The 13,918-nt window shown below is 39.6% G+C and overlaps 1 protein-coding gene across 1 annotated transcript in view; it reads right to left on the bottom strand.

Moving 5' to 3' along the window:
- Positions 1–707: 707 nt before the first annotated feature.
- Positions 708–13,918, bottom strand: part of LOC126418802 (midasin-like) — a 298,364-nt gene continuing 285,153 nt past the window's right edge. Inside the window, exons 42-43 of the mRNA XM_050085737.1 lie at positions 3,278–3,552; positions 708–745 (exon numbers count right to left, since the gene is read on the bottom strand). Coding sequence (XP_049941694.1) covers positions 708–745; positions 3,278–3,552 — 313 coding nt within the window. The remainder of the gene's footprint in view (positions 746–3,277; positions 3,553–13,918) is intronic.

Raw genomic sequence — 13,918 nt, forward strand, 5'->3', positions numbered from 1 at the left:
GACATGCTTTCGCAACCAGCAAAAATGCAGAGTCAACATTTCAAGAGAGCTTGGCCTGACACCTCCTTTGGGAACAGGATGATACCCCTGTTGGGTGAAACGTTCAACCCACATAACAGAATTCATAATTTCTGCCAAACTGTTATCATCACTGAACATTTCTGGGCACATTACTGCCAATTGCTCAATACAAATGTTGACTGCAGTAACCAAAGTGTAGAGTTTCTGCAGCAGCAACTGTTGGCAATGAACGGAATCAACTTCACCTGCAGAAGAAAATCAATTAACTGTAAAACAAAGAGTTTAAGCAAATATCAGGTTATGATTTACTAACTTCAATTTATTAAAGATCAAAATTATTTAATTCAAAATTTAGAAAAACATATCATTTAAATATCAGTGAAGTACAGAATAAAACAAATATGACATATTAACTTTTGGAAGGCAAATATGCCTCTATGCAGTCATTTTACGACCATATGTGAGGCATACGTGGGTCACATACTCCAGTGGTATCTCAACTGTAACTGCAAATGTAGTACTCATGATGCTCACTGGTCAGTATGACCAGATGGGGCATAAGCAATAAGAAACAACTTATTTGTTTTGTAGAAGATGCACTATGTAGCAAATAAGCCAATTAAACTACGTCTTGAACAATAAATGAAACTAAACCAACAAAGAAAACAGAACTTTCTGAAGTCTTATTAGGTGGTGGCACTGATAAGAACCTGGACTACAGAACCTACATACAAGGTCTGTTCAAAAAATTCCACAAAATTTTTCCACGCTTTATCTTTTACTTATAGTGTACGATCTCCTTCGAAATACTCTTCTACACAATTTATACAACACTCCCAATGCCATTTCCACTTCCAGAAGCAGTCTTGGTATGCATATTGCCGGAAAGTGCAATGTGCTGCCTGCGAATTTTCTTTCATCTTGTCTATCATTGCAAATCTTCGTTCTTTCAATGTGGTTTTCAACTTTGGAAATAAAGAAAAAAGTCTGCAGGGACCAGGTCTGGCGAGTACTGAGGATGAGGCAGCACAGTTATTTTGTTTTTTGTGCAATAGCCACACACTAACTGGGATGAATGTGCGGGTGCGTTAGCGTGATGCAAGAAGAATGAATTGTGTAGCCACATTTCAGTCCATTCCTTCTCACATTTTCCCACAGGCATTGCAACATGTCTCGATAGTGGCATGAATTCATGATGAATTAATCCTTCAAAGTCAAAGGAGACTATCAGCATGGCTTTGAAGTTTGATCTGACCTGACAAGCATTTTTGGTTTTGGAGACTATTTCCCGGCCCATTCTGAAGACTGAACATTGGTTTCAACATCATAACTGTAAAACCATTTCTCATCACCAGTTATAATTGTCTCAAGCAACATCTTGTTCTCACTTGCGTGATCCAAAATTGCTCTTCACAGATGGCGAGGCAACGGTCTTTCTGCTTTTGAATCATGAGTAATGGGACAAATTTGGCAGCAACACAATGCATTTCAAGATGCTGTGTCAGGATTTCATGACAGGGTCCAACTGAAATGTTACACTCTTCTGCAATCTCTCTGACAGTCTGTCTTTCATTGGGATGCACAATTTCGTAGATGTTTCAGATATGAGCATCATCGGTAGACATCGAAGGGTGTTCTGAATAAGGGTCATCTTTAACTTCCGCCACGCCATAATTTTAAACAGTGTTAACCATTCGTAACGCCGAGTACGGCATAAGCACTCAGCACCATGGGCTTCCTGCATCATCTGGTGTGTCTCTGTAGCAGTTTTATTGAGTTTCAAGCAAAATTTAATGCAGATGCGTTGCTGCTCTAACTCTTCCATCTCAAAATTCGCAATCTGTGCGACACATAGTTCTATTCAAAACAGCACTGACTAATAACTAGCAGACATACAACAATGAAACTTGTGGCAGTCATGCACTAAACACAAGCATGTTACGTTCCAACACACCATTGGTGTGAAATTACGATTGAACTGACCTTGTATCTAATCTCACCATATTTTGCATTACAGTTAAAATCAAATTTTTGAGATGAAAATGTTGATTTAATTTTCCTAATTTTCATACACTAACATATTCTGTATACCTGATCAAAACGATTGGGCAGATGCACTGTCATCAAGGACCGTCTCAAATCACATCACGAAATGAAACACAAGGAGATTAGTATCATGGTGTAAATGGCAAGTTTCTGAGATTGTGTAGTTACAAATTCTATTTAAATAAAGATTTTAGAAAATCTAATAATAAACAGGGACAGAGATTTCAATTTAAATAGGATTTTGGGTCTGGCACATCCACCAAAGATGGAAAAAGTTAGGACAAAGTGCATTTCGAGGAATATCAGTATGGGCTCTGAAAAACAAGAGAGAATCAAAGGTCGTAATGGGCATCAGGAGTCGAACTCAGAATAAATAGTGGCATGGGGCCAACAGCAATTAACAGTATGGCTGGCGAAAGGCAGTCAGTATACATAACAGCAAAACTCACAGTACCTGAGGAAGATGGCTGGGCCACTCGTTGAAACATAGTACAGAAAATGTAAACAACTTTACTTACACTCAGCAGCAATCCATTAAAATCAGAAAGGTAGTTAAACAATTTACTGCCAAATGAAAATAATACAGCAAAAATATGATCAAAGCGGTGGGATTCATATCCTGCTGGATGAGTATTTTTTATAGTGCAGGAATATATTTACAAGGGACAGATTAACTCCCGTGTATTCTTAAACACTTCACTTTCATAACGACTCATTGTATATGGCTTCTGAAACTGTTTCACTACTAGCTATGGTACTGGGCACACACAAAGATCTTAGTGAATACATACTGCATAAAGGACCAACAAACAAATGTAGAAAATTTACTTAAGAAGTTTCTTTGTTTATAGTCTTTTGCAGTTAATGTTAGTTTGCATAATATTCTTTTGGGCTGCAGACTGCATCATATTGTAAATGAAACAAAGTTTTGATCACTATTAATTTCATAAGGGTATGTAAAGGCTCTGATGGAGGCCACAGGTGAAGTCAAGTGTTATTTTACAACAAGGCAGTCTACACCCTATAGAAATCGGTGTAAATTTTCCCTTCTTTACTAGCAATAGAATTTTAGTTCCACAGAACCAGCAACATTTCAACTTTGAATTTTAAACGTCTTTTACTCAAAAATTTGCATGGATAACACATGGAATTGCAGAATGAAAACGTAATCAATCACAACTGTATAAAGCAGCACATAGTACCCCCTTACCTTTAGTGAACTTCTGCGAGAGATCCAACAGTGTGAGACTAGAAGGCTTTACTTTTCTTTTTTCCATCTGGTGACTGATGAAGGCAAAATAATTTAAAACATGTATACTATTTACTGTGGCACAGTAAGCATGCCAGTTAAGATTAATGTTACTGCACTGTTGTTGGGCAAATGGCAACCATCGTACATCCCACGGAAGTTCTTTCCAGTCACAGATATCGACTTCTTGCAGGCCCACACCCAACCGTCTCGGCACAACTCCAGTGCAGATCAATCTACAACCAAAAATATTAATATGACATCGTTATTTAAATCGCAATATACCATAATATTCTGACACAAAAAATTAAACATTAATTTAGTATTTTAATAAATCACTTATCTTCCCAAAACAAAGTTCGACAAAAATTGAAAAAAATTAAAAAATGGAGCGAAAATAAACATATGAGTAAAGCAGCCTCAAGTGAAATAACTGGAATGATAGCTGAGAATAAGCTTCAAGCTGGTGTACTATTTCACTGAATTTCTAGGCCAGCTAAACTCTTACAATTAGCATTTTTTTATTTTTTATTTTTTGTAGAGTCCAAAGAAGAGCTCTATGAAACTGTCTTAGTTACTATGGATTAGCTCTTGAAAACATGCAATTTGATGCAAAAGAAGACTGTACACAACTACTGTCTCAGAGGGTAATCGAATACACACCCCACATATTCCAAAACATTATCGTGTTAGGACAGGATGATTAAAATTGGTGTCATAACATGCAATAAAATACACAGGAAACAAAAACTGCTACATACCTAACACTTAAAATGAAACTACAAGCATTTCTAATAAAACACTGTTTCTATTCTGAACAATGTTTTCTGTATATATAAAATAAACGTAACTTAAATAATTAATAATAAACTTAGATTGTAGAAATAGATACCTAATTTTAATTTGTAAACGTCTTTTGCTTATATTATATATTACTGTATCCACATTCTGATCTGTCCAGTACTCACTTCTGCAACTGTGCAGCATGATAACACTGGACCAATGAAAAAATCAAATCAAATCAAATTAAATTAAATTATCAGAGATTGTTTCTGTCACTTCTACATCAGTAAATTATTGTACCCTATCAGTCTAGGGAATATTACAAGTAATGGAAAGTCCAGGATTGAACAATAACAATATTATATTGCTACTCACCTTATAAAGCTGATAAGTCACAGACAGGTACAACGAAAAGACTTACATTTAACCTTTCATCATCCAAAATGTCTTCTTCCAAAGTAGAAAAACACACACGCACACGCGCACGCGCACGCGCACGCGCACGCGCACGCGCACGCGCACGCGCACGCGCACGCGCACGCGCACGCGCACGCGCACGCGCACGCGCACGCGCACGCGCACGCGCACGCGCACGCGCACGCGCACGCGCACGCGCACGCGCACGCGCACGCGCACGCGCACGCGCACGCGCACGCGCACGCGCACGCGCACGCGCACGCGCACGCGCACACGCACACGCACACGCACACGCACACGCGCACACACACACACACACACACACACACACACACACAAAGAAGAAGAAGAAGAAGAAGAAGATCACTCACTCTTTCTTGAGAGGTAGTAGTCACGTGTGAGAGTTATTCTTGTGTGAATGTATACGTGTTTTTTACTTCAGAAGAAGGCATTTTGGCTCAAAGCTCTAATGTTCAGCAGTCTATTTGTTGTGCCTGTCTGCGACTCTGTCTCTCCTTTATGTGGACAGTAGCAATCTACAAACAAAAAGACTGCCAGACATCATTCAGCAATTACACTAAGTCCTTCAAACAATGGAAAATGCAGAATGGAACAACTGCGAGAAATAACCACAGAAATCAATATGGCACATACAACAAATGTATCTGTTAGGACAGTACAGCGAAATTTGGCATCAATGGGCTACGGCACCAGACGACCGACGTGAATGCCTCAGCTGACAGCACGGCACCGTGCGCAGCACCTCTCCTGGGCTCGTGACAGTATCGGTTGGACCCTCGACGACAGGAAAACCGTGGCCTGATTAGGTGAGTCCCAATTTTAGTTGGTAAGAGCTGAAGGTAGGATTCAAGTACTGCACACACCCCACGAAGCTGTGGACCCAAGCTGTCAGCAAGGCACTATGCAAATTGGTAGTGACTCCATAACGGTGTTGTCTGTGTTTACATAGAATAGACAGGGTTCTCTGTTCCAAATGAAAAGACCAATGCCTCGGAGACCATTTGCAGCTGTTCACAGACTTCACGTTCCCAAATAACGATGTAATTTTTATGGATTACAATGTGCCACGTCACCATGCCACGAATGCTCACCATTAGTTTGAAGAACATCCTCGACAATTTGAGCAAACGATATGGCCACTCATTTCATCCGACATCAATCCCACCGAACATTTACGGGACACAATCGAGATGTCAGTTCGTGCACGAAATCCTGCAATGGCAAGACTTTTGCAACTGTGGTTGACTACAGAAGAAGCACGGCTCAATATTTCTGTCGGTGACTGCCAATGACTAGTCGAGTCCGTGCCATGTCGAGTTGCTGCACTACGTCAGGCAAAAGGAGGTCCGACACAATGTTACGAGGTACCCTATGAGTTCTGTCATCTCAGTTTGTGTGTGTGTTCTCCTGCTTCCATTTGGTGAGTTTATTTTTATCTATCCAATTACATATTTCTAAAAACAAAGATGATGTGACTTCCCAAATGAAAGTGCTGGCAGGTCGACAGACACACAAACGAACACAAACATACACACAAAATTCAAGCTTTTGCAACAAGCTGTTGCCTCATCAGGAAAGAGGGAAGGAGGGGAAAGACGAAAGGATGTGGGTTTTAAGGGAGAGGGTAAGGAGTCATTCCAATCCCGGGAGCGGAAAGACTTATCTTAGGGGGAAAAAAGGACGGGTATACACTCGCGCACACACACACACATATCCATCCACACATATACAGACACAAGCGCCTAGAAGCACTCAGCCACACTGGCCGGCTACGTGTTCCAATATTTCTACAGCATCCAAACTGATCTTCCGTGAGGTCAGCTTCTACCAGCTTTTCCATTCGGCTGTAAAGAATTCACGTTAGTATTTTGCAGCTGTGGCTTATTAAACTGATAGTTCGATAATTTTCACATCTGTCAACACCTGCTTTCTTTTAACACATTATAACATGGAAACTAGTTACCTTGGTAGCATTAATGTCCAGAGGATGGGGTGCACGATTTCCATGCATCACAATGCCACCGTCCAGTTCCAACTATGGCCACCAGGTGCTGTGATCAGTCATCATGATTCGTAGTCTCACACACATGACCAGTCTCACTGCATTTGTTGACGTGTCAACATGAGATTGGACCAAAGGAGCAGGGCATTACTGGTGAAGCTCTGTTATCAAAACAATAATAATGCTGCAGCTGCATTTCAAGAACATTGCCGGTTGAAAGTATTACAGAAGGGTCCTCTTTGTCTACCTACTGTGTGGAGCATGATGAAGTAGTTCGAATCAACTGGAGAACTGGGTGTTGCTCTGGGAACAAGCCAATGACCAGTTGCACCACAGGTAGTTGATGAAACACTGTTGCTATGGCAGACAATGCTGCGTGCACTTCCCAATCGTCAGGCAGTGCGCGTGCTGCGTCACCATAGTTGAACATCCATGGTCCACTGTACGGAAGATGCTTCGAACCATTCTCAAATGGTATCCAGAAGTTGATGAGGGCTCGCTCTGGACAATCCTATGGACAGCTGAAGCTCATTTTTCTCTGACAGATGAGGTGAACACACAGAATTGCTTCACCTCCAGTCACTGCGCATGAATTTCCCCTGCACGGTGAATGTGTCACCGTGCAGTGTGGCTTCACGGCTATGTTCATCACTGGACCATTCTTTCTTGAACACGTTGGCATTCAAGGACCAAAGCCGTGCAGTGTGACTGGCCAGTGTTACTGCAATATGCTTCGCCAGCATGTCATACCTGCCCCACAGGAGAGAGATGCATTGAACTAGATAGTTTTCATGCAAGATGGGGTCACATCATACATTGCTTGTGAAGTTCAACTGTTTCTACGAAACGCATTTGGAAATTATCAAATCATCAGTCAATTGTTTCCAAATGCTTGACCGGCACAATCATCTGATCTCACTCTCAGTGATTTTTGGTTGTGGGGCTGATAGGTAGCATACCTATAGACATGTTCCATTCTGCTGTGCTGAATGCCATCCTGTGCTTTCCGACTCTTCTGTACACTGAAGGGCGCCATGTTGAGCACCTTTTTTAGCAGTAATGGTACTGGTATGTAATGGTATGATGTACCGTGGCAGCACATTAAAAGTTTTTCAATTGAATTGATTCTGCATTATCTCTCTTCCCCATCTCCTTACATTAATGATATCAAGTTTGGTCCAAGTACAGTAATTAGTTTCTGTGTTGTAACGTGCCAAATACAGAAAGTTTAATTATAACCACCCTGTAGTACATTACATTTAAAATACAGTAGTTGGCTGATTATATTGTTTGCAACAGAGATTAAGTCAGCTATACAATAGTGGTTGCAGCATCTGTGGGAACACATATTCAAAGATAATAAAGTATTCTTATTGAGTGAGGAAAGGACCTGTATTCCTACTCATTGGTACAAATCTACTTCACGAAAAACTACTGTGTTTCAACTACTACACTAACATTGAAATATGGTACACTAATGCCATTTTTTATAGAATTCATGTTGTACCAGAAATGGAAATTTATATTTCATTCACCGCTTTTACGGGCATGTATATAGACCTGTCATTTCTACACTGGAGAAGATTTCATTGTGCTGCAATATATATAAAATACGTCTTTAAAAATATCCTTACAAATACATCGCCAAAAATACACATTCAGAAATTAAGCTATTTAAAAAAAATACATCTTTTACGATAATACAGCAGCTAGTTAAGTTTATGTTTTGAATGATTATCTGCAGCACCTATTCAAATAACACGAAGAATCTTTGCATGTTAAATTTGTTTTGTTCATTTAATCAATTTTGCGGGTTTCCCCCTTTTCCATAAAAATTTCTAATTCTTCCAAGACTCTTAGTGTGAACAATTTTGATGTTGCCTAGAATCTCACCTAAAGTATGGTTAGTTGTCTTTAAATGCTCACCTAATGCCATACAGTTGGAATTTAAATTACAGTGTTTTTTACGACGTATATTAAATGTCCCCCATTCGGATCTCCGGGCGGGGACTACTCAAGACGACGTCATTACCAGGAGAAAGAAAACTGGCGTTCTACGGATCGGAGCGTGGAATGTCAGATCCCTTAATCGGGCAAGTAGGTTAGAAAATTTAAAAAGGGAAATGGATAGGTTAAAGTTAGATATAGTGGGAATTAGTGAAGTTCGGTGGCAGGAGGAACAAGACTTTTGGTCAGGTGATTACAGGGTTATAAATACAAAATCAAATAGGGGTAATGCAGGAGTAGGTTTAATAATGAATAAAAAATAGGAGTGCCGGTAAGCTACTACAAACAGCATAGTGAACGCATTATTGCGGCCGAGATAGACACAAAGCCCATGCCTACTACAGTTGTACAAGTTTATATGCCAACTAGCTCTGCAGATGATGAAGAAATTGAAGAAATGTATGACGAGATAAAAGAAATTATTCAGGTAGTGAAGGGAGACGAAAATTTAATAGTCATGGGTGACTGGAATTCATCAGTAGGAAAAGGGAGAGAAGGAAACATAGTAGGTGAATATGGATTGGGGGGGAGGAAATGGAAGAGGAAGCCGCCTCGTAGAATTTTGCACAGAGCATAACTTAATCATAGCTAACACTTGGTTCAAGAATCATAAAAGAAGGTTGTATACCTGGAAGAATCCTGGAGATACTAAAAGGTATCAGATAGATTATATAATGGTAAGACAGAGATTTAGGAACCAGGTTTTAAATTGTAAGACATTTCCAGGGGCAGATGTGGATTCTGACCACAATCTATTGGTTATGAACTACAGATTGAAACTGAAGAAACTGCAAAAAGGTGGGAATCTAAGGAGATGGGACCTGGATAAACTGAAAGAACCAGAGGTTGTACAGAGTTTCAGGGAGAGCATAAGGGAACAATTGACAGGAATGGAGGAAAGAAATACAGTAGAAGAAGAATGGGTAGCTTTGAGGGATGAAGTAGTGAAGGCAGCAGACGATCAAGTAGATAAAAAGGCGAGGGCCAATAGAAATCCTTGGGTAACAGAAGAAATATTGAATTTAATTGATGAAAGGAGAAAATATAAAAATGCAGTGAATGAAGCAGGCAAAAAGGAATACAAACATCTCAAAAATGAGATCAACAGGAAGTGCAAAATGGCTAAGCAGGGATGGCTAGAGGACAAATGTAAGGATGTAGAGGCTTGTCTCACTAGGGGTAAGATAGATACAGCCTACAGGAAAATTAAAGAGACCTTTGGAGAGAAGAGAACCACTTGTATGAATATCAAGAGCTCAGATGGCAACCCAGTTCTAAGCAAAGAAGGGAAGGCAGAAAGGTGGAAGGAGTATATAGAAGGTTTATACAAGGGCGATGTACTCGAGGACAATATTATGGAAATGGAAGAGGATGTAGACGAAGACGAAATGGGAGATAAGATACTGCGTGAAGAGTTTGACAGAGCACTGAAAGACCTGAGTCGAAACAAGGCCCCGGGAGTAGACAACATTCCATTGGAACTACTGATGACCTTGGGAGAGCCAGTCATGACAAAACTCTACCATCTGGTGAGCAAGATGTATGAGACAGGCGAAATACCCTCAGACTTCAAGAAGAATATAATAATTCCAATCCCAAAGAAAGCAGGTGTTGACAGATGTGAAAATTACCGAACTATCAGTTTAATAAGTCACAGCTGCAAAATACTAACGCGAATTCTTTATAGACGAATGGAAAAACTAGTAGAAGCGGACCTCGGGTGAAGATCAGTTTGGATTCTGTAGAAATGTTGGAACACGTGAGGCAATACTAACCTTACGACTTATCTTAGAAGAAAGATTAAGAAAAGGCAAACCTACTTTTCTAGCATTTATAGACTTAGAGAAAGCTTTTGACAATGTTAACTGGAATACTCTATTTCAAATTCTGAAGGTGGCAGGGGTAAAATACAGGGAGCAAAAGGCTATTTACAATTTGTACAGAAACCAGATGGCAGTTATAAGAGTCGAGGGGCATGAAAGGAAGCAGTGGTTGGGAAAGGAGTGAGACAGGGTTGTAGCCTCTCCCCGATGTTATTCAATCTGTATATTGAGCAAGCAGTAAAGGAAACAAAAGAAAAATTCGGAGTAGGTATTAAAATTCATGGAGAAGAAGTAAAAACTTTGAGGTTTGCCGATGACATTGTAATCCTGTCAGAGACATCAAAGGACTTGGAAGAGCAGTTGAACGGAATGGACAGTATCTTGAAAGGAGGATATAAGATGAACATCAACAAAAGCAAAACGAGGATAATGGAATGTAGTCAAATTAAATTGGGTGATGCTGAGGGAATTAGATTAGGAAATGAGACACTTAAAGTAGTAAAGGAGTTTTGCTATTTAGGGAGTAAAATAACTGATGATGGCCGAAGTAGAGAGGATATAAAATGTAGACTGGCAATGGCAAGGAAATCGTTTCTCAAGAAGAGAAATTTGTTAACATCGGGTATAGATTTAAGTGTCAGGAAGTCGTTTCTGAAAGTATTTGTATGGAGTGTAGCCATGTATGGAAGTGAAACATGGACGATAACTAGTTTGGACAAGAAGAGAATAGAAGCTTTCGAAATGTGGTGCTACAGAAGAATGCTGAAGATAAGGTGGGTAGATCACGTAACTAATGAGGAGGTATTGAATAGGATTGGGGAGAAGAGAAGTTTGTGGCACAACTTGACTAGAAGAAGGGATCGGTTGGTAGGACATGTTTTGAGGCATCAAGGGATCACAAATTTAGCATTGGAGGGCACTGTGGAGGGTAAAAATCGTAGAGGGAGACCAAGAGATGAATACACTAAGCAGATTCAGAAGGATGTAGGCTGCAGTAGGTACTGGGAGATTAAGAAGATTGCACAGGATAGAGTAGCATGGAGAGCTGCATCAAACCAGTCTCAGGACTGAAGACCACAACAACAACAACATTAAATGTTTTTCGAGTCTGGTCAATGTACTTTATGAAGATTCAAGTCAGCAAAAAATTATCCATACCACCAATGAAGACCCTTTGCTAAATGTCTTGAAACAATTACAAATTTTTGTGGAAAAAGAAAAACTACAAAATTTATTAAATGAAGAAAATGAATTTAACTGATATGGGTTCTTCCAGTTATCTAAAGAGGTGCTGTAGATAAGCATTCAAGACATAATCCCAACTACCTGCTGTATTATCCTCATATAAATATTTTTAAAAGTGTCTTTTTTAATGTATGTTTCTGGTGACATATATGTAAAGATATTTTTAATGATGTAGTTTTAAGATATATTTTGACATATACTGAAGCATGATGAAATTTTATCCAGTTCAGAAATGACATGTCTATATACATGCCCATAAAAGCAGTGACCAAAATATAAATGTCCATTTCCAGTGTCAATATGAATTTTGTAACAAATGGCAGCAGCTAACCATATTTCAATGTTATTGTAGTAGTTGAAATTCAATAGTTTTTCGTGAAGTAGATTTGAACCAACGTGTATAAATACAGGACCTTATCTCGTACAATTTTTCCCGAGGGCATGCAGCTTTACTGTATGGTTAAATGATGATGGTGTCTTCTTGGGTAAAATATCCCGGAGGTAAAATTGTCCTCCATTCGGATCTCCAGGTGGGGACTACTCAGGAGGACATTGTTATCAGGAGAAAGAAAACTGGCGTTCTACAGATCGAAGTGTGGAATGTCAGATCCCTTAATTGGGCAGGTAGGTTAGAACATTTAAAAAGGGAACTGGAGATGTTAAAGTTAGATATAGTGGGAATTAGTGAAGTTCGGTGGCAGGAGGAACAAGACTTCTGGTCAGGTGACTCAGGGTTATATACACAAAATCAAATAAGGGTAATGCAGGAGTAGGTTTAATAATGAATAGGAAAATAGGAATGCGGGTAAGCTTCTACAAACAGCATAGTCAGCACATTATAATGGCCAAGATAGATACGAAGCCCACACCTACCACAGTAGTACAAGTTTATATGCCAACTAGCTCCGCAGATGACGGAGAGATTGATGAAGTGTATGATGAGATAAAAGAAATTATTCTGATAGTAAAGGGAGACGAAAATTTAATTGTCATGGGTGACTGGAACTCGATAGTAGGAAAAGGAAGAGAAGGAAACGTAGTAGGTGAATATGGAATGGGATTAAGGAATGAAAGAGGAAGCCGCCTGGTAGAATTTTGCACAGAACATAGCTAACACTTGATTCAAGAATCATAAAAGAAGGTTGTATACATGGAAGAAGCCTGGAGATACTGGAAGCTGTCAGATAGATTATATAATGGTAAGACACAGATTCAGGAACAAGGTTTTAAATTGTAAGACATTTTCAGGGGCAGATATGGACTCTGACCACAATCTATTGGTTATGAACTGTCGATTAAAACTGAAGAAACTGCAAAAATGTGGGAATTTAAGATGATGGGACCTGGATAAACTGAAAGAACCAGAGGTTGTAGAGAGCTTCAGGGAGAGCATTAGGGAATGATTGACAAAAATGGGAGAAAGAAATACAGTAGAAGAAGAATGGGTAGCTTTGAGAGATGAAATAGTGAAGGTAGCAGAGGATCAAGTAGATAAAAAGATGAGGGCTAATAGAAATCCTTGGGTAACAGAAGATATATTGAATTTAATTGATGAAAGGAGAAAATATAAAAATGCAGTAAATCAAGCAGCCAAAAAGGAATACAAACGTCTCAAAAATGAGGTCGACAGGAAGTGCAAAATGGCTAAGCAGGGACAAATGTAAGGATGTAGAGGTGCACATCGCTAGGGGTAAGATAGATACTGCCTACAGGAAAATTAAAGAGACCTTTGGAGAAAAGAGAATCACTTGCATGATTATCAAGAGCTCAGATGGAAACCCAGTTCTAAGCAAAGAAGGGAAGGCAGAAAGGTGGAAGGAGTATATAGAGTGTCTATACAAGGGCGATATTCTTGAGGACAATATTATAGAAATGGACGAGAATGTGGATGAAGATGAAATAGGAGATATGATACTGCGTGAAGAGCTTGACAGAGCACTGAAAGACCTAAGTCGAAACAAGACCCCGGGAGTCGACAACATTCCATTAGAACTACTGACAGCCTTGGGAGAGCCAGGTCTAACAAAACTCTACCACCTAGTGAGTAAGATGTATGAGACAGGTGAAATACCCAAAGACTTCAAGAAGAGTATAATAATTCCAATCCCAAAGAAAGCAGGTGATGACACATGTGAAAATTACCGAAATATCAGTTTAATAAGTCACGGCTGCAAAATACTAACACGAATTCTTTATAGACGAATGGAAAAACTGGTAGAAGCCGACCTCGGGGAAGATCAGTTTGGATTCCATAGAAATGGTGGAATGCATGAAGCAATACTGACCCTACGACTTATCTTAGAA

Source organism: Schistocerca serialis, chromosome 9 (genome assembly GCF_023864345.2).
Source record: "Schistocerca serialis cubense isolate TAMUIC-IGC-003099 chromosome 9, iqSchSeri2.2, whole genome shotgun sequence".
Taxonomy (NCBI): Eukaryota; Metazoa; Arthropoda; class Insecta; order Orthoptera; family Acrididae; genus Schistocerca; species Schistocerca serialis.